The sequence below is a fragment of the Notolabrus celidotus genome, chromosome 20 (assembly GCF_009762535.1).
Source record: "Notolabrus celidotus isolate fNotCel1 chromosome 20, fNotCel1.pri, whole genome shotgun sequence".
Classification (NCBI taxonomy): domain Eukaryota; kingdom Metazoa; phylum Chordata; class Actinopteri; order Labriformes; family Labridae; genus Notolabrus; species Notolabrus celidotus.
In genome coordinates this window covers 15,253,425-15,272,254 of record NC_048291.1, presented here as the reverse complement: position 1 = coordinate 15,272,254, position 18,830 = coordinate 15,253,425, and the positions used below count along the sequence as shown (strand labels likewise).

Sequence of the window (18,830 nt, the reverse complement as noted above, 5' to 3'; positions counted from 1 at the left end):
TGTCCTTTAGCAGACTTTTCATAGAAATTGTTGGGATGCACTCTGATTAATGTGAGGGTGCAAAATTGTAAAGAGTAACGATAAAATTGCATAATGTTGCTTTAAAATATAAAATAAAATAAGGAACTTCAGAACTTCGGCCCCTTTGAATGACATATTATTGTATAAGAAATTATAGAGCTGTTAATGCTGCTGCATCAGATTGTAAGTAAAATGTAGTAGGTCAAGACGTTGCCACTTCTGCTTTATTTGGTATTTTGTGGCAAATGACTGATACCAATGTTGTAGTCGAGTCACCAGTGTTCCAGCCAGAGTTGAGTTCCAGTTGGCAGAGAGGAATCTAAATCGAGTCCAAGTGAGTCCCAATTACCTTTAAGGGATATGTAAGTTTTTTAGAGTTAGGGTCGTATGAGTTACATTACACTATTGCTCCTGCTAGCCACAATGCGTGCCATTGAGCTCTTCCCCTTTAATGAGAAAATTCCCAGAGGACCCGCCGGCAAGCTAGGCTACAATTCTCTGCGGATGGGGCCTCCTATTTCGCGTAATTTCGCCAAGGTTAGGAAAATATGGTCCAGGCACTCATCACGGTGCAAATGCATGAACCAGTATAAAAAATTGGAGCTATTCAGTTTGCCGCAAGAAGCCCCTTTTGTTTTGGTAGTATTTTCGGACGCACCTCACAGACCTGTGTTCTTCGGTTGCATGAGCACGGATACACGCCGATCAGCTGTTTGGATCAACAAGCACATAGCAGGATCAAGTAGTGATTTCGGTCTTTAGAGTGAATTAAACTCACTTTTCTGCAAGTTTAAAAGATGGGACATACCTGTCTTTATCCCGACTGTTCAAACAAGCAAACCTCCTGTAAGGCAGGGTACTCTGGATGACGAGTGATGCAGACTGGAGCCGTATGTGAGCCGCTGGTATCCTCTGATTCAGAAAGGTCCTGAAGTATTGTCGTCACTAAGTCCCTCTCCTGACAGCAGAAGCTCTCTGGGTTCGTTGGCATGGGCTCACAGTTTATGCACTGGCACAACCAGGTACTGTGGGATCTCTGCTGCTCTCTCATTAGCACAGAACTTTCTCCCCTCTCTTATTTGGTATGTTGGGTCTGCATCTGGAGTTCTTCCTCTGTAAACTCTGGTTCATAGAGGTATCCTCTTGTGTCCACAGTTAATGGCATGTCATCGTCGCTGCAGTTCTGTAGTTTGTAGTTTTTGTTCTTAAAAGTGTCTGCTAAAAATGCTACGTGCTTGTTGATCCAAACAGCTGATCGGCCTGTATCCATGCTCATGTAGCGGAAGAACACCGATTTGAAAGGTGCGTCCAAAAATAGTGACAAAACAAAGGGGGTTTCTGACTGCAAACCGAATAGCTCCAATTTTTTTTACTGGCGCATGCATTTGAACCGTGATGAGTTCCTGGACCATATTTTCTCAACTTTAGCGAAATTATGCGAAATTGGAGGCCCCATCCACAGAGAAAATAGCCTAGCTTACCTGCCGGTCGTCTGGGAATTTTCTCATTAAAGGGGAAGAGCTCACTGGCACGCATTGTGGCTAGCAGGAGCAATAGTGTACTGTAACTCATACGACCCCACTTTAAAAAAAACTGAAATATCCCTTTAAGAGTGTTGTTGTTTCACTTCAAACTATGAACCTCTACTGGCTGTGTTGGACCTTTTGGATGTGTAGAAAACATATTTCATTTATTATCAGTAAATCCTGACTGGTCCTGTTGGTGTAAATAGACACCACACTCATGAACTCATTGTTTTAGTTGTGTGGGATCTCTGCAGGTGTCTAATTGATTCAAAAATACCTGCAGCCCATCAGATTTTTAACTAACCAAACATCTTGGGCTAATAGCATTAGTTAGCAGCTTGCTAACAGTAACAGTCTAAGCCATAGACATATAAAGAGTAGACGCCGCATCGACCGCGACTACCTATTGGCGCTGACGAGCCGTGGGGCCGCCATCTTGGTCCGGTCACCTGCTCCACTCAGTGTAATCTGTTTGGCAGGCGCAATTAAGTGTCAGCGCATTTAATCAACCATGACCCGCTGAATACTAAACTGGTTTTCATGCAGGTTTTTTTTTTCTGCAAACACATACATGTAGGTATGATACAAAACACATGGTTTGGCATGCTTTAATATTCATAGTGGGCTTAACAGTAATAGAATTTTCTGATATGTGATATATGTGATGTATGATAGGTATTTTACCGCACAGTGCTCTGGCATCTTGAAGTCTCGACTGCTTCAGTTTATGTTTACAGGATCATGGGTAGGATGACCGGACCAAGATGGCGGCCGTATTTCTTGCACCCCAGCAGCCAATGCGGCGTCTACTCTTTATATGTCTATGGTCCAAGCAACTTTGACATCTCACTTATTTGGGTTCATCCTGGACAGAATGTCAAGTCATGGGTCCTGATGATCAGGACTTGAGCCAGATTCAAGCCCAAGTCCTGGACCCGAGTACTACAATACTGACTCATGCATACAGTATAGGAAATGTTAGATATGCTAATTTATATGGAGCCAAATCAAACAATCAAATGCATCATTTTTTTTAGGCCCTATATGGAGGTGGGGGTAACAGAGGACAAACTGTAGCTGTCAGCTGATATAGTAAAGTTTCCTTTGAAATGCAATGGCAAAGAATAAAATTACATAAAATAATTAAGGCACATTAAAGAACCTTAGAGTTTTACAATAAAGTAGAATCTGTGAGACTTTATTTATGTCCTCTGATTCACCGGTGTACTAAACAAGCCAAACTCCTAAAGAGACGCAGGCCTGCTCTAAAATTAGCCTCACCTGTACATGACCTTTTGCAGCTCAGCATTTCACAGAGAGCTGAGACCTATTGACCTGTCACAGTGTTGGCAGAAAACGTTCAGTCCCCAGTCTGTGACACACAGCTCGACTAATGACCAGCATCCGCCACCTTCAGGTTTGCTTCCATTTCTGGGGCCAAGATGTGAGCAAAACAATCTACCACTAACTGTGTTCTTCCGCTGTTTAATAGAGGAAACTTATTAAGTTGGTAATGACAACTAGCAACAACGCCAGGTCTTATTTCTGTCATATGAAATGTGCATTTATCGGTTTTACCAACTGTTTATTTTAAATCTAGTCTATTTGGCCACAGGGGTAAACATACAAGAAAAATAAATGAAAGCAACTGTTTTATAACGTGGCCGTAAGACAAAATTTGACTGTTCTTATGTGTTAATGAAAAAAGAACTGTCCCCGGGCACATTCATGCAAAACACAAAACTGAGTTGGAGGCTGGCAAAGAGCCTTTATTTTAGAGGTCTATCTGGAATAAATGTCAGCTAGTTTACAATGCACAGTTTAAGTGAAGCTGAACACTGCTGTATTGGTTCTCATATAACTGATGATGCATATACACACAGTTCATTACCCTTTTTAGAGTCTGAGACATGGCCCCATCAAAATAAAAGTCATTTAGATTAATTGAATTTTTGTTTGAAACTGTATAACATTTTGATTTGATAGCCTGTGGATTCACACACCATTGAAATTGCAAACATAATGTTGTAAACTATGAGGCAAACCCTTAGAGCATGTCATTTAACATTCCTTAAAATGTCCAATGTGTTTAGATAAATAACTTGAAGATATTATGAATAAAAAGTCATAATAGCAATAGCATAATCTATCAACTGCTGGAGGATCAAGGAAAATATATCATGGTAATGTGAAACATTCCAGACAAATCATATTAACACATCTCTTAGATCTACATCAAATTAACATTATTCTCTGAATGCAAGAGGAGGATAGTCATTGCCAAATTCATCATTGCTAACAGAAGCAGAGAGCAACCTTTCTTGCCTTTTTAATGCTGTTGTGTCAGCAAGTCAGCAGTTGTGTGTTTATTATTTTGTTGACTCTTTTTTATAGGATACATAATAGCTGTCAAACAACTATTTATTAAATTGCAATTAATCCCCACATCTCAATAGTTAATTCTAATTATTTACATTTTTAATCATGTTTTAAAAAATATATTTTTTACACTTTTATTATAATATTAACAATGTAGCCTAAAGCAGTTATCTTGATTTGAGTTTATTTACAGGTCACACACAAAATAATGCTCTGTCTGCTTCTATGATGTAGTTGCCTGCTGACATCAGTCTGATTAGCTGTATCTGTACTTTGGTGTCTTTTCATAAAGTGCTATTAATTTGTCAACTAATCCATCTGAGAGTTTTTTTTAAAGGGAAATGTGTCAGTCAAAAGTGCAGTGGTGTCCTAATTAGCCATCACAGTGGCAGCAAGAAGCATGAAGAAGCTGCAGCAGCCTATCTATGGTGTGCCAAAAGGGACAGAATAGCAAAATGAACCCAACAATTGTTTAACTTAATTGCATCATGTTTGACACTTTTATGTTCACATTCCTAATGACATTGTAGAGTTGACATTTCAGGTAGGGCTGGCTCCCAGATAAAAGGATGATGCACACAATTATCAAAACTTATTGTACTATTTAAACTGGTGTTCATTTTCAGGTGTAATTTCTTTGTGGGGCTTAGACTAAAGTGAACCTGTCCATAGCGTAATATAGCCTAGTTAAGATTAAGATGCTCTGGCTGGCTTCTCAAAAAGGGGCTGTACTGTAGCATTTATACTGTTCAAGAATAAGAACATTATATAATTCACATTCAAAAAAGTTCAACCACATTCTTTATGGATCACAATGAAATTAGTGACAATCCCCTGTTTAGCGTCAGAACTAAAACTTTCTAAAACTTTTTTGTTTTCTGGGGATTTAGGAATTCAAGTTCAATGCACTAAATATTTGAGGGAAGGGCCCCTGCAGCTTTAATTCACATTGAGACTAATTAAAAGTTAACAGTACTAACTTAGACTATAGGTAATTGTATGGAGAGCCAGAGGAGTTCATTCCAGTTCATTGTGCCTGATCTGATTCAGAAACATTTAATGAAAACTTTCTTGCATCACAACACTAATATCTTTTCCCTGGTCGTGAAAACATCTCCTGCTGGAAGAGAAAACGCTTCGACCACACTGACCACAGTGTAACAGCTGCCAGAGCACACAGTGTTCTATCTCCTCTCCAAAGAAACCAGCCACTTGAACCAAGCAGGCAGCCTTTATTTTCAACAATTAGAATAATAAGGTCACACCCCATTGATGACTGAAATAACCTCAGTTCAACACAACCAAAATGTTTTTTAACACCAAATTGTTTTTAACAAAGCCTGATTAATTAGCTTGGATTAAAAGTGATGGGTGAAGTGCACAATATTTCCTTTGTAAGCAGCTGTCAGGTTAATGCTGCGGCAATAAAGGCCGGATGCCCGGTCAGAAGTCTGCAAGTAATTGGTGTGTAAGAACATGTGTAACACTGCAGTCCAACAATGCAGAGTGTGCCCTGATCTTCAGGTCATGCATGCTGTTCAAGAAATCCATGTGATTTATTGTAACTCTAAAATGAATCTTAATATCGTGAAATACCCAGAGGGGGGGCAAGAGAGAACAAAATGCATGATGTAATGGCCGGTCTACGTTCAGAGGAAGTAAAGATCTGCATGAGTACCCTTTCCTGTTTAACACTAAACTTCCAAGTGATCACTGGTGCATGGGCATATTACATTATAGATACCAAGTTTTATTCCCCCTCTATTGTTGTGGTAATGTCTCCATTATGAGAGGACCAAAGGTAAGAGGGTTTCAGCATCACTGACTCAGTGTCTAGACTTTATTAGGTTTGTGAGCTATCAGATTCCCTTTGTACACCGATAGCTTCTCTACATCCACTGATGTTATTCACATTTGGATAAATGCGAAACCCCTAGAGTCCGATCACAATTTGTTTTTGTAATTTCTCTTCCTGCAGCACACACAAAAAAGGACTGAAAACAAAGTAAACAATAAATTGCTCTGACAAGGAAAATGGACCTTGACCATTTGGATTTACAAAAAACAGTCTCTGATTCTGCAGATTTTCTTATTTTAGATGAAGGATTCATGGTTGACCTTTGAAGGGGGCTGTGACAGAGCAACAGTGAGTCAATATCCTTAACTTGCATAAATCATATGCAAAGGAATAATCTGGACTTCCTGAATAACTATACCAATATTGTCTTTACGAGCAGCGTGCAGGATCTTTTTTTATCTTCATTAAAAATTGCGAGCGCTGTGCTACAATTTGCTGTCAGATTGAATGAGCTCATTAGCCTCCCAATTAAAGTTTTGATTCTAGTGGATGACAGGGATAAATGCAGACAACAATGAGCCACACAAATCAACTTCTTTTGTTTATTTGGACAAAGTCCCAGTTTACAGAGTAGTATTCAAATTTTTTTGTACAACAGAACACATGTTGTGATCAGATTTGCCTTAAACAGACGAGAGGCTGGTCAAGATATTATACCTGCTTGGCTCTGAATCTCAGAATCAAATTCTCAAATATGACCATTGATCATTCACACAACTCTAGTTCTTTTGTGTTTTCTTTGTGATATCCGCCCACTCTGTGTCAGATCATGGTTTCTATGAAGATCTCTGATCGTCTGCCTGCAACAGGCTGGAGGCCAGAGCATAGAGAGAAGGCACGAAGGCCTGGATCCACTGTCAGACCTCAGGAGGAAAGCCTGGCTCCCACTCTCCATCCCACAAACTTTTCCATAATGCTAAGCCATCACTCATTTTTTCTTTTCAAAATCAAGGGTCAGCACTGCTCTCATCCAGTGAAAGACAGGCACCTGGGTAATGTAACTTTGGTTATTTTCCTTGTTTCAAATAATTTCAAATATTTATGGCTCCTGTTGGAATCATTTGGTCTTCACTTCACGCAGGTGGTGCCATCAGGTCTTGCACAAGTAGGGATCCTGCAACCTTTAGATGAAAAAAGAAAATGATCAAAACAAACAAACAAACAGAAAGACAGGGTTGTTCAGGAGGGTTTTGAGATGGGAAACTTGACCCATGGGTTGACACTGTTACAGCTGGTATTTTGCACTTTTATTTAAGGGCCTGTGTCCACTAATTATAATGGCAATTTCTGTTGGCAGGACCTATTGTCAATACAAAACTAGTTGCAGTTCAGCATGATGAGCACTCGACTGTTTGCTTTTTTGCCACTGTGCTAACAGAGCTCTCAGTTGAGAATCGTTGAACGTTTTGGAGCAACACTACACTTGTCAATGTCACTTCTCTCTATCAATTCTCCCAATCAAAATCAAGAAGGGGCGGGACCTTTGATATCTATTTAACAACGACAGAGCTACAGTGCGCAAAGTTACCACAATTGTTTCAGGGTCCAGAGCATAGACTGTAAATAAAAATGGACAGCGTTGCTCCACCTTTTCCCGTTGTACGGTTCTGAAGCCAAAAAAACCCAATCCAGGGTGCAGCCATTGTGCAGCCAGAGTCTGCGAAGCCACAGAAAGTTTGACTGCAGCCCCATTCAAATGAATGGGGGAGACAGAGTTTTTAACCAATACTGCAGGGGGCAGACACTTAGGTGGAAGCTTCACTTCCAGCCGAGCGAGATGCACCCCTGGTCCAGAGCCCCTGCTACATTTCTATCGTTTTTTGGTTGATGTTAGTGTTGTTGTTGTTGTTGTGGTTGTTGTTGTTGTAATAGTTGTTGAGTTGTTTGTAAGTTTTAATTGAGTTAAAAAAGTTTCAAAATATGTTCTATACAGAGCTACTTAAAACAGACTTATTGGTCACTACTGGGAAGCAGAAGTGCCACAGAAGGACACCAACCTAGTATATAAGCGCAGCTCAGAAGCTTTTTTTTAAATAGCAGACCCTAGAGCAACCTAATTAGGCACATGAGATCCACGGGCTTCTTATCTCCAATCCGAGGATGAGCCACACAACACATGCAGCAAAACACTGTTAAGAAGGCAATGGTGCTGCCAGACACCTATGTTATTCATCTCTGCTTTGTTGCCTTTCATGCCTGTATTGACTGTTTGGCCTTAGGTCAGCATGCTGTCCAGAATAACAGCTTCACAAAAACACATAGCGTTGTGTAGCTCAGTGTAACACACAAGCATTACATGTAAGGAAATACAATAAATTTAGAAGTTTTCTTTCCATTTAAATGCTGCAAATTTTCTTTTTTGTATTGTTGAAAATCAATTTACACGTCTGGTTCATGGGACAGGTTCATAGGAGAATAATCAGTCCATGCAAACAGCATGGAATAGATCATGTCTCATCAAATCAGTTTTCAATACACTCATTTTAGTACGTGATGTGTTTCTCCATGAGAGGGGTTGTGTTGTGCTTGGCAAGAGACTTAAAGAGTTTCTCACAATTTCAGTTTCAAAATTATGAAACACCAGCAGTTACTTTGTTTGGCAAAATTAGGTGCCAGTCATTTTATTAAGGCGGGTATTAAAAACATCAGAGCTGCAGTTTAGGCCAAAGTTCTGGAGTGAATGAGATAAAGATAACACTGGAGGATAACCTTGTGATAGATATAGTAACTAGGTTGTATAAAGTTTGGAGCAGATCAAAGCAAAATTCATTAAACAACAACTTACATCATTATATATTTCTAGCACAGAGCAAACATTTCATCCAGTGATATGTTAAAGCTTGTGAAGATTCATTGTTTTTTCACTTTCAGATATGAACCAGGTAAAAGTTTACGAGCAGTTTGGAGCTCAAGTTTTGTTTCTCTTGGTCCAATGATTTAGTCTGTCTACTTCTTTTTCCAGACACAAATCCGTAGGGAGAAAAGGAGAACAAAGGTATGTACTTATGGAACTGTTTGTGTGTATCATTAACATGATTAACTGTTAGCTTGATAGTTGCTTTCCAACATAGCATCTATCTCTCTGTATTTTACCAGCATTCGAGTACCTGTAACACAATAATACAGAACAGGCTCAGACATAGAGGTGCAGTATATCATTATCTACAATATTATGCTGCTCTTTCAATCAGCTGCAACCACAGATGTTTTGCCATGAAGCTGAGCCTTCGTGGGTTCTGTTACAGGTCATAACCAATGTGAGTCCCATAATGTAAATAATAAATGTATGTTATGGAGTGGATTTGGCAATTTAAATTCTCATTTGCATTATTTGTTCTTGACATCTATTATTCAACAAGTAAGAGAAAAGTAGGAAAGTAGATCCAAAAATGCATCAGAAGTAGAGAGGTCACGACCCCTGTCCCCTCATCAAAATCACTCAAACACTGATATCAAAATCTGAATTGTAGGAAACCACGGAACATGGAAATAATCAAGTGTCTTTTAAACTTCAACATGATGGATGGAGCGTGTCAGTTTTACTTGGAAAAAAGTTTTTGGAACAGTAATATGATAAAAGGAAGCCTCAAATCCACACAATGTGACAGAGCCAAGACTCTCTACTCTTTTCCAAGAATCTCAGAGTGCAGAATGTGTATCTTCAGAAATAAAAGCTGCTGATTCTTCTTATAAAAGCATAGTCATATTAAATTCATTGTGCAGTCTAGTACATGCTGAACATGCAAATCTTGTTCAACCGAGACAAGGCAGCTGGATATGTGCAGCAGCGAGAGGCTAATTATCAACCAGGCTGTGGGATACAAAAATATAACATGACAGCTTTTCAAATTTAAATCAGTCTTTTGTGCTCAGCCATTTTTCCTAAGCGCACTCCTAAATGTTCTCTCAGGCCTGAACAGTAATCATTATTTAAAACGTCAACATGTCAGAATCATATGCCAGCTCTACAGCACATATAAGAAAATATTTTTTCTCAATATAAAAGTAAATATTTTGGTTTTCAGAATGGGAAGAACAAAAAACTAAATGGTTTCGTTCATCTTCTGGTTTTATTAGGAGTACAAAGTACATATCAAAACAGTATAAAAACTGAAGGGTGGAACAGGTCTAATGTTAGTACATTTATGGGATGATCTTCTTTACAACTTTCTTTTTCAACTCTTACAGAAAACATGAAGGATCAGTGGGGTACAATTGGTAGAATTGGAATATAGCATTCATGGGTACATTTTCATTAGCATATAATCGTCTGAATCATCTGTTTCTAAAGAGGCCCCCCAAGATTGGAATGCTGTAAAAAAAAATGTTGATAAAAAAGATTTGTATGGTTTGCAAAATATTTAAACCCTATATTTGATTGAAAACAGCTCAAAGACAACATATCAAATATTAGAACCCAAAATGTTGTATTGTTTTGAATAAAATATTTGCTCACTTCAAATTTGAGGCAAGCAACATGATTTAAAAAAGTTTGAAATTAAAAAAAGTAGCTAAAAAAAAAACATCTAGAAGAGTATCTCTGACTAATTTTGCAACAGGTTAACAGTCAAATTGCAACAGGTTAGTAACATGACTGGGTACAAAAAGGACATTCTAAAGAGGTTGAGTCTCTCAGAGGTAAAAATGGGAAGGGGTTTATCACCCTTTGACAGACTGCATGAGTAAATAGTTAAACAATTTCAGCAAAATCGTTCCGGGCCTGAGCCCATTCTTTTTGGAAATCACAGATGCAGTGCCCTCAGTGTGAAGACAGACCACCTGGCTTGTTATCAGAGCCCATTTCAAAAGCCAGCAACTGTGTTGGTACGGGGATGCATAAGTGTCCAGGCATGGGTAGTTCACACATATGAGAAAGCGCCATAAATGCTGAACATTATAAACAGGTTTTGGAGCAACATTGGCTGCCATCCAACAGTGCTTTTATTAGGGACAACCATGCATATTTCAGCAAAACAATGCCAAACAACATTTTGCATATATTATAGCAGTGTGGCTCCAAAGCAGAAGGGTCAGGGTGTTTTATTGGCCTGCCTGGAGTCTTGACTTGGCACTTATTTAAATATTTGCCCTTTAATGAAACAGAAAATATGATGACGGGGACCCTGAAGTTTTGAGCAGCTGAATTACAATATCAGGCAAGAATGAGACCCAATTCACTTTCAAAACTCCAGAAACTGGTCACCTCATTTCCCAATTGTTGACAGAGTTTTATAAGAAGAGGTGATGCAACACAACAGTAAACATGACACTCATAAATCCCATTTTTCTCAGTTTTAACATTTCACATGTTGTCATTGAACTGTTCTCAATTACATATAGTGTGCAAATGAATTTCAATCCATCAATTTCTGTTTCTATCAACATTTACAGTGTCCCAACTTTTTAGGAATTTGGGTAAGTTGCACCGACGCTGAAGGTTCTCCATCATGTGTGGATAGGGAGAGTTGCTCTCAGTTGGTTGCCTCACCCCTAGGTGGCACTAAATCCTATGCACTGGTTTTTATATCATCCATCCATCCATCCATCCATCCATCCATCCATCCATCCATCCATCCATCCAGTATCTGTACCACTTTTCCCATTGGGGTTGTGGTGGAGTTGGAGTCAATCCCAACTGTCACTGGGTGAGAGGCAGGACAGGTTGCTGGTCAACCACACTGCTGAACCAGACACACTTACACACAGACCTATGGCAATTTAGAGTCACCAGCTAACCCAGTGAGTATGTCTTTAGACTGTGAGAGGATATAGCAGCAACCTCCAGTATTAAATAATAAAGCTAGTGTGCTAAAAACAGCTCCAAAAGCCCAGGAGACAGATTAACACCCTGTTTAAAATGTCCATTTTTACAGCAGAGTTATATTGCTTGGGAGATATTACGATGACAAAGTTTTGCTTAATTAGGCATAATGAAGGACACGGCCGACTTGACTGGCTGACGGCATGTTGTAGCTATTAGTCAAGAGGCCAGGGGCTAGCCTCCACTTCACCTCTTTCCCTCTTGCTAGGTCAACCAAAAGTGAGATTGATTCAGTGTGGGGGTTCAAGCTCTGCCTCATAAAGCAATGTATGATGTCACCAAGATTACATCCATGTTTTATACAGTCTGTTGGGAAGTAGGAGGAATTATATCTAAAACTGTTGCTGTGACGTGACAGTGCTAACCACTGCACCACCTTTGATCAACATAAAAATTACTTTATTTTATAGCATGTTTCACGCTAGATGCATAAATTGCTTCTCAAAGACGGCAAAAAAAGAAATCAAGATTATTAGTAAAAAAGACAGTCACACACACTATTTTATTTTGTACAGATTATTCATTAAACAAGTAGAAAAAGTTAAACAAAATTGAAAAGAAGAAACAAGGTTAATTCATATTGACAGCATTATCACACATAACAGGACCAAAATAGTGAAGTGTTCGTGCATTGTCAGTTAAAACAACCTGACAAGACCCATTTTCTGTGATTGCTGTGGAGGACAGTGTCACATCTCTGATTTGTGTTGATGTCAGTCATTTAAACTTTTGTTACTACTATAGATAATGTTCTGTGTCTGTATATTTATATGAGAACTGCTATTGGTTCCCCTTGTATCTAGCGGTATTTGAAAGAAGTTTTAATGGCGAAGCAGTCATGAAAAATAAATGTCACTGTAAAATCATCCATGGGACCCTTCAGGTATTCTCACAACTCTCTCAGGCGACAACCACAACACCAAAACGCTGCCTCAGTTGCTCGAGGAATAAGTAGGTGAAGACTGTGTGAGGGATGAGACGGATTGCTGCAGGAACAAGACCCTGAAAATACATCAAGTTAATATTTCATCAGGCCTAAAGATGTTCTAAATAAAACAGCAATTGCACAATGAATATACAAACACTTAAAACAAGAGGGAACAGTGTGAAACTGAATGTCTTTGGGTCATTAGCAGTGAAGGTGGCATCCACCTTGTAAAATGCCTTTGGACCTAGCTTTGCTGTCTCTGCAAGGCAGTGAAACACACCCTGCAATGAGGAGACACAAAAACAAAGACATGTAATGCTATGTGATGCTCCTTCATGGCAAATTAATAAAACATGCATGACAGACAAATTCCCAGAATTACCTCAACGCATAGTGAGCAGAGACAGCATATGTGCGCAAACTCACCCTGTATTCCTGTTCGGAGCTCATCAGTCTGGTCTTAACAACGTCAAGTGGTTGGCACAGGATCGTAGCACATCCACCCTGCACATAACGAAAGATCCTAGTCTTAGTGCGGAAAATTCAATGATATCATACAAAAAGAGAGAGGTGATTCACTTACTGCAAACACACTGGCCAGGAAGTGTGTGAGGATGTTGTCAGTCAGGTAACCAGTAGCCAAAACCAACTGCTTGGACTGGTCGTAACAAGACAGCTGCAGAGGGCAAAGTGCACACAAACTGCAACATATATAGTGAAGCAGCATTTGTGTGATTTAATAGTTGTAGATGTTGTTACCTGCCCAACAGACACTAGTGCACCCCGAGAAGAGGCCAGTGTAGCACCAGAGAACAGGTTCCTCAGCCCCTCTACAAATTGAAAAGGGAAACGAAACAATGAATGTAAAAAGGAATATGACAAGCTCTGCTCTTGACTTGACAATCTTAAGCAGTAATATTTGATAGGAATAATCAGGTGAACAAACGTGTGGAATAATGCCAACAGGCAGAACACTGTTATATGTAGTACATGTTACGAATTGATCTTTTGTGCCGTTTTTATCAGCTCCCCTGTCACATTTCCCTTTTGCATTTCAACATGAGAGAATAAAACTTCAGCTCTGCTTTAAATTTAATGGGTAGTACCTTCTCTCCAAACACGCAGTAGTCCGTCTAGTGCATGAACATAACTAATAGGAAGAAAAAAAACACAATGTGGGGATTTGCGTGCAATTAAAGTGACCATAGGCGATTCGTGCTGAATAAAAAGATATGAGGATTCATTTCCATTTACTTACTTTCTCCTGAGCTCTACTGGCAACTTGACATCATTCTGCATTCTGCACATGTGGGAGATTATAAAATATCAAAGCCAATTAACTGTCAGGATGAATGGCCTTCAGAGTGATTATCTAGCTTTTGAATTCAATGAGAAGTTGTCAATTAAATTTGAATGGGGAGCATGAAAGGTTATAGAATATTCAGTTGACTACAAAATTGAATCTCAAGTCCCAAACTTCAATAAAACTTTTCAGTACAATCTCAAACTTTATGTTTGTGAAATGTAAAAGAGAGGGGAACAGCATTCTTGTTCACTTATTTATTGATTTAGTGCCTCAGGCCTGTTTTTGAACTCCATACTTCAGCTATAGTGCAACACAGTATAAGGGTGAAAATGGCTGTGGTTTCATCTGGGTTGACAGCAGTTGAGAGACTTCATTAAAGTACAAAATAGTTAAGGGGTAACATAAATAACAACAAAATCCAACTCACCGTACATTTACCAGGTCAGCTGGAGTCCCAACAAAACCACCTGCAAGGCCTGGTGGAGGAGACACATTGAATGATACAACTGAATCAACTTAAACATGCTAACACAGATCCTGTTAAGGTACACCAAGCAGCCATAACTTTTACAACGTCACCTATCAGTGGGTGTGTGTTCTTGATGTGTTGGTAGCAGGAAAAATGACTCTGATGGTCCAAGAAAGGAAAACCAATAAACCAGTAACAGGGTCATGTGCGACCAAGGCTCACTGATGTGTGTAAGACTGAAGGTTGACTCGTGTGGTCTGAGCCAACAGAACAGCTACTGAAGTTCTAGCTGAAAAATGTTATGTTTGTTAGGACAGAAAGGTCAAAGAACACAGTGCATCACATATTGTAGTGTGTGGGACTGGGAAGCCATAGACCAGTCAGGGTGCCCATGCTGACCCTTGTCCACTGCCTGAATTGCCAACATTGGGCACATGAACATCAACAGGGCGACACTGCAATTAGTTAAGGTGGCCTGGGGGAACACAACAACAAGCTCCAGGTGGTAACTTGACCTCCAGTATTCCCAATCTAGCGTTTGTGGGATGGGCTAGACAAACAAGCCTGAGAAGGCCCCATCTCACAACTTCCTGGACATCAAGAATCTAATGCTGACATCTTGGTGCCAGATGCACACCTCCAGAGGTCTGGTAGGATCCATGTCTCATCAGGTAAGGATTGTTTTGGTCATGAGCTGAAGAGGCCGGGGGGGGGGGGGGTCAGGTGGTGACAGTGTTATGGCTGCTTGTGAGATATGTGAGATAACACATCTACCTCCAAAGGCTCCCAGCAGGACTTTCTGGTAGAAAGGCATGAGACCTTTGTTCTCTCTGTGCATCTTGTCTCTGACAGTCTCATAAATGGCAAACCGTGTCAAAGAATAAGTCATCTACAGAGAAAAAAAAAAAGAAAGCAATCTATCAAAGACTGAGCATGAGGGGGAAGAACAATAAGTCTATGAGTCAAAGAAGGCATGTATTAGTACTCCACCTGCCGACACAGAGACGCACTGAGGCCGCTGTAAAGACCCAGAACACCTTCTCTCCTCACCACGTTCACAGTCATCCCAATCATCCTTACCCTCACCTCCTGCTGCGTCTGTAAGTGCACCTGCAAAGGACCACATAGAGACAGTGTGGAAGGTCGGTCAAACTTTAAATGAGGGTGAAGACCCCCTGCATGTGAAAATTGCAAGTAATCAAACAACAAAAACGTGTCTCTAGCTTCTTGAGCGCGGGGCTGTGTTCCCCAAGCAAGCAATATTAAAGGAAAAAAACAAGGAGCAGCAGAGCGCAGTATTTAGTTTAATCCAGCTGTGAGGTTAAAGATTTCAATTTACAGTCAATAGATCGCACTTGGTCCTTACAAGTGATTGGAAGAATCTATCGTTGCAGTTTAACCAGAAAAATGACATAAAAAGGCTCTCACAGAGCTAGAGTTTGGTCCAGGGCTACCGTAGACAAATTACAGAACCACACAGTGGACCCTGTTTCACTATACACACAGGCTTTAAAACTAGCTTGTTACTTCAAGATGTGATCTTGGCTTGGGATAAAAAAGGAAATCTAAAAAAATAAAATACAGGCCTCTTACACTGGTATAGGAGTGCCCCAATTATTTGGGACTTGGGCTGGAAGTCTCTAGCTTTCATTTTGGGTTTAAAATCTTGACGCTAGTTTCCCTAATTTGCGTGGAATATCCTCACTTACACTCGCTTGCAGCTTCTATCATTGGAAATGCAAGTTTGTCAGCTAGATTGCAGGTAAATCACAAGCTAGCTTTTGACTGCAGGCGGAACTTGTCATAAAGTAAGTGTTAACAAAGTGCTCCCACTTAGAGCGAAGACATCCATCTCTCTTTTTCTGCATCTCTCTTTATCCCTCTTCCCAATCCCTACATGGCCACAACAGATGGCTATTAAACATGTGTCTGGTTCTGCTCAAGGTTTCTGCCTGTGTTAGAGGACATTTTTCTTTGCTAAATGATGCCAAGTGCTCTATAGGATGATATTGAATTTTAAAATAAAATGGTGTTGAATCTTATCTTGATGTGGGGTCTGTGTAAAGAGTACGGTCTAGACCATGTCTTTTTGTAGAGCATTATGAGATAACATGTTGTGAATAGGTGCTATATAAATAAAGAGCAACAACACAGATTAAAAATTCTGATGGGCTAACAAACTGGCTTCTTACATTTAACTCTTCATATCCCAACACAATCTGAAAAGGCAGGTTTTAAGTGTTTTTTCTTTCTGAGAGATTTTATTTATATTTAATCAAATTATGAATTAAGAAATGAATAAATAAAACAAAATTTGACTGTTAAATGCATGTTTTACAATAGGCTACTTAGGCCTTCTCTGAGGGCCCAGAGGGCCTTGACAGTTCACCTCTGATTGGATTGAAGTTGGAGAAAGGAAATGCACTTGGAAACAGGCTTTCATCATTATCATCCTCTGGCTCTTAATAGCAAAGGTAGTTTACATATACATCAGTTCACCAGCTGTTTCATGCAACAAAGTCAGACAATAAAGGTCTTTTCTGATATAACATTACAGGGAATTCACAAACTGGCAATTCTACAATTAGTGTGTATTTGTATGACACAGCACTTTTCATATTGTATTCAGCCTGAGAGTTAACGTCAACTGCCTATTCTAAATATTGCTATAAACATTCCATTAGAGTGCTGAAATGAGGAGAAAATCATAAAAAGTAGATGATAGCTGTGTAACAGAAGAGCTCTTCTAAGAATGTTTCTATCAACACTGCGCACACTTAAACATTAAAACAAGCCAATTGAATGCTATAATCAAGGCTATAAAAGAGCGAGCTACTCCAAAGTCAGTGTCAACAAGAAAAGAGAGAGCAATAAACCTTCAAAGAATATAATTCCATTGACATTTTCCACTATGCACACATAAAAACCACCGAGACAGATTAATGAGGTCTACAATACGTAATGTCTCAATATTCTGAAAGGAAAATTTGTGCTTCAGTCGTTTTTAAATGAAAAAATAATTATTTTCATCTTTTACCTTAATTAAATCCAAGGGGTGTGTTAAACAGGTGGCTGCACTTGAGGAGATACCACCAAAATACCAACGAGAAGTGCGTTTCTCAGCCATGTTGTCAGTGACACAAAGTCCAGAAGAAAAGGGAAAGTGTTGCCTTGTCAAAGGTTGTAACTTAGTCCAAGTGTGCTGTCTTCATCCTTCTCCCCGTACACCTCTGGCAGGGGTGTAATGCTGTTCATTTTACCTGCACTATAGATTAACTCAGTACAAATATCCTTGTTTGTAAATCTTTATGCAGAGCTGGATGTTTTGACTTACATGTGGCTAATAGGAGCAGAGCCCTCGCACCAACTCCATCTTTCTGTGCCAGGAGCAGTGGTGCAGCTGGTTTAAGGGAAGAAGTGTACGTGACTAATGTAAAAATAGCAAGTCAGGCTGACTGCTGCTGTAGTTTTGTAATGCTGTAGCTAGCATCCAAGGATTCCACCTTCACTGGTCACAAGCTATGAAGTTCAAACAAATATTTGACAAGAATAGACACTGCCTCCCTGTGTATTCAAAGGGTCAAGAGGTCAAAAACACACTACATATATTCTATCTTCTTCATTTAGGAACAATATTGCAATGTTTTATTGTTAATAAGTCCTCATAATGTTTTCTATGAGCTTCTAAAACCTAGAAGTCGTTTTGTTTCTTGAGCATGACATGATTTTTAATGAGCAGTGCTGCAGTGGTATGAATGGGCAGCCTGGCAGTGCTCTGTGTGCTGACTCAGAGGGAGTTTTGAGGGAGGGGGGGGGGTAATGATAGATGACAGTAACAGTAACTGGACACCCACTCCAAGTCAGAGCAAAGGCAAGACAGGAGAGCAAACAAGTGCTGCTGCAAGATCTGACACATACGGACAAGGCTGAGGTTGAATGTCTGTCCTGCATCATAAGGACACAATGCGATACAGAGAATACAAAACAACAAATACTCCTCAGTTGAATTTCTTAATCTGTTGTATTACTACTGCACACTCACTTCCCTCATTTGATACTCTATATATTTTTAGATTTCTCTTTAACCTCAGCTGTGTCTCTAAACCTCTACACGGTGTTCTTCTACTTTTAATTTCCATTTGATCGTGTCTGTCATTTTTATCTCACTTAAACTTGTGATTGTATTCGATTTAAAGTGTCGCCTTCCTGCAGCGATCCAAGTCACAGTCTCAACACTATGAATCAGTCTGAAACCATCATCATAAACACAGCAGGGTTTCTATTTCAACACGTTTTCCTCCAGGAGAATTATCTGTGTCTCTCACCATAGCTGGATCTTACAGCGTTTGCTCACCGGATGGAAAACTGTGATAAGTTGTTAGTAGTACTTTTACTTTTGAAAAGATTTGCAGTCAGATAAGTGGTGCTCTTCCTCCTCCTCTTCGTCTTCATCTGTGTCTGTTCTTTCTCTTCTCTGATAAATCTCTGCCTTTTGCATGGTTTCTTTTGACACTATATTTTT

The 18,830-nt window shown here is 39.6% G+C and overlaps 2 protein-coding genes across 2 annotated transcripts in view; one reads left to right on the top strand and one right to left on the bottom strand.

Moving 5' to 3' along the window:
- The first annotated feature begins 303 nt into the window (after positions 1–303).
- Positions 304–18,830, top strand: part of zgc:103625 (methyltransferase-like 26 B) — a 30,074-nt gene continuing 11,547 nt past the window's right edge. The window contains exons 1-2 of the mRNA XM_034712099.1: positions 304–355; positions 8,747–8,779. The gene's annotated coding sequence lies outside the window, so the exon portion shown is untranslated. The remainder of the gene's footprint in view (positions 356–8,746; positions 8,780–18,830) is intronic.
- On the bottom strand, positions 12,204–17,435 carry LOC117832814 (solute carrier family 25 member 10). Its single transcript, XM_034712096.1, has 11 exons — positions 17,346–17,435; positions 15,299–15,418; positions 15,083–15,197; positions 14,267–14,315; positions 13,792–13,833; positions 13,640–13,683; positions 13,293–13,363; positions 13,117–13,209; positions 12,960–13,037; positions 12,758–12,814; positions 12,204–12,607 (listed from the first exon to the last, which is right to left on the bottom strand). Exons 1-11 carry the CDS (start codon positions 17,433–17,435, stop codon positions 12,506–12,508), a joined length of 861 nt encoding a protein of 286 aa, XP_034567987.1. The 3' UTR covers positions 12,204–12,505.

Coding starts and splice junctions, on each gene's coding strand:
- LOC117832814 (XM_034712096.1), bottom strand. CDS start 17,435: ATGGCTGAGAAACGCACTTCTCGTTGGTATTTTGGTGGTATCTCCTCA. Junction 13,210..13,292: donor CACTAGTGTCTGTTGGGCAG/GTAACAACATCT, acceptor TGCCCTCTGCAG/CTGTCTTGTTACGACCAGTC. Junction 12,608..12,757: donor GTCCAAAGGCATTTTACAAG/GTGGATGCCACC, acceptor ATGTATTTTCAG/GGTCTTGTTCCTGCAGCAAT.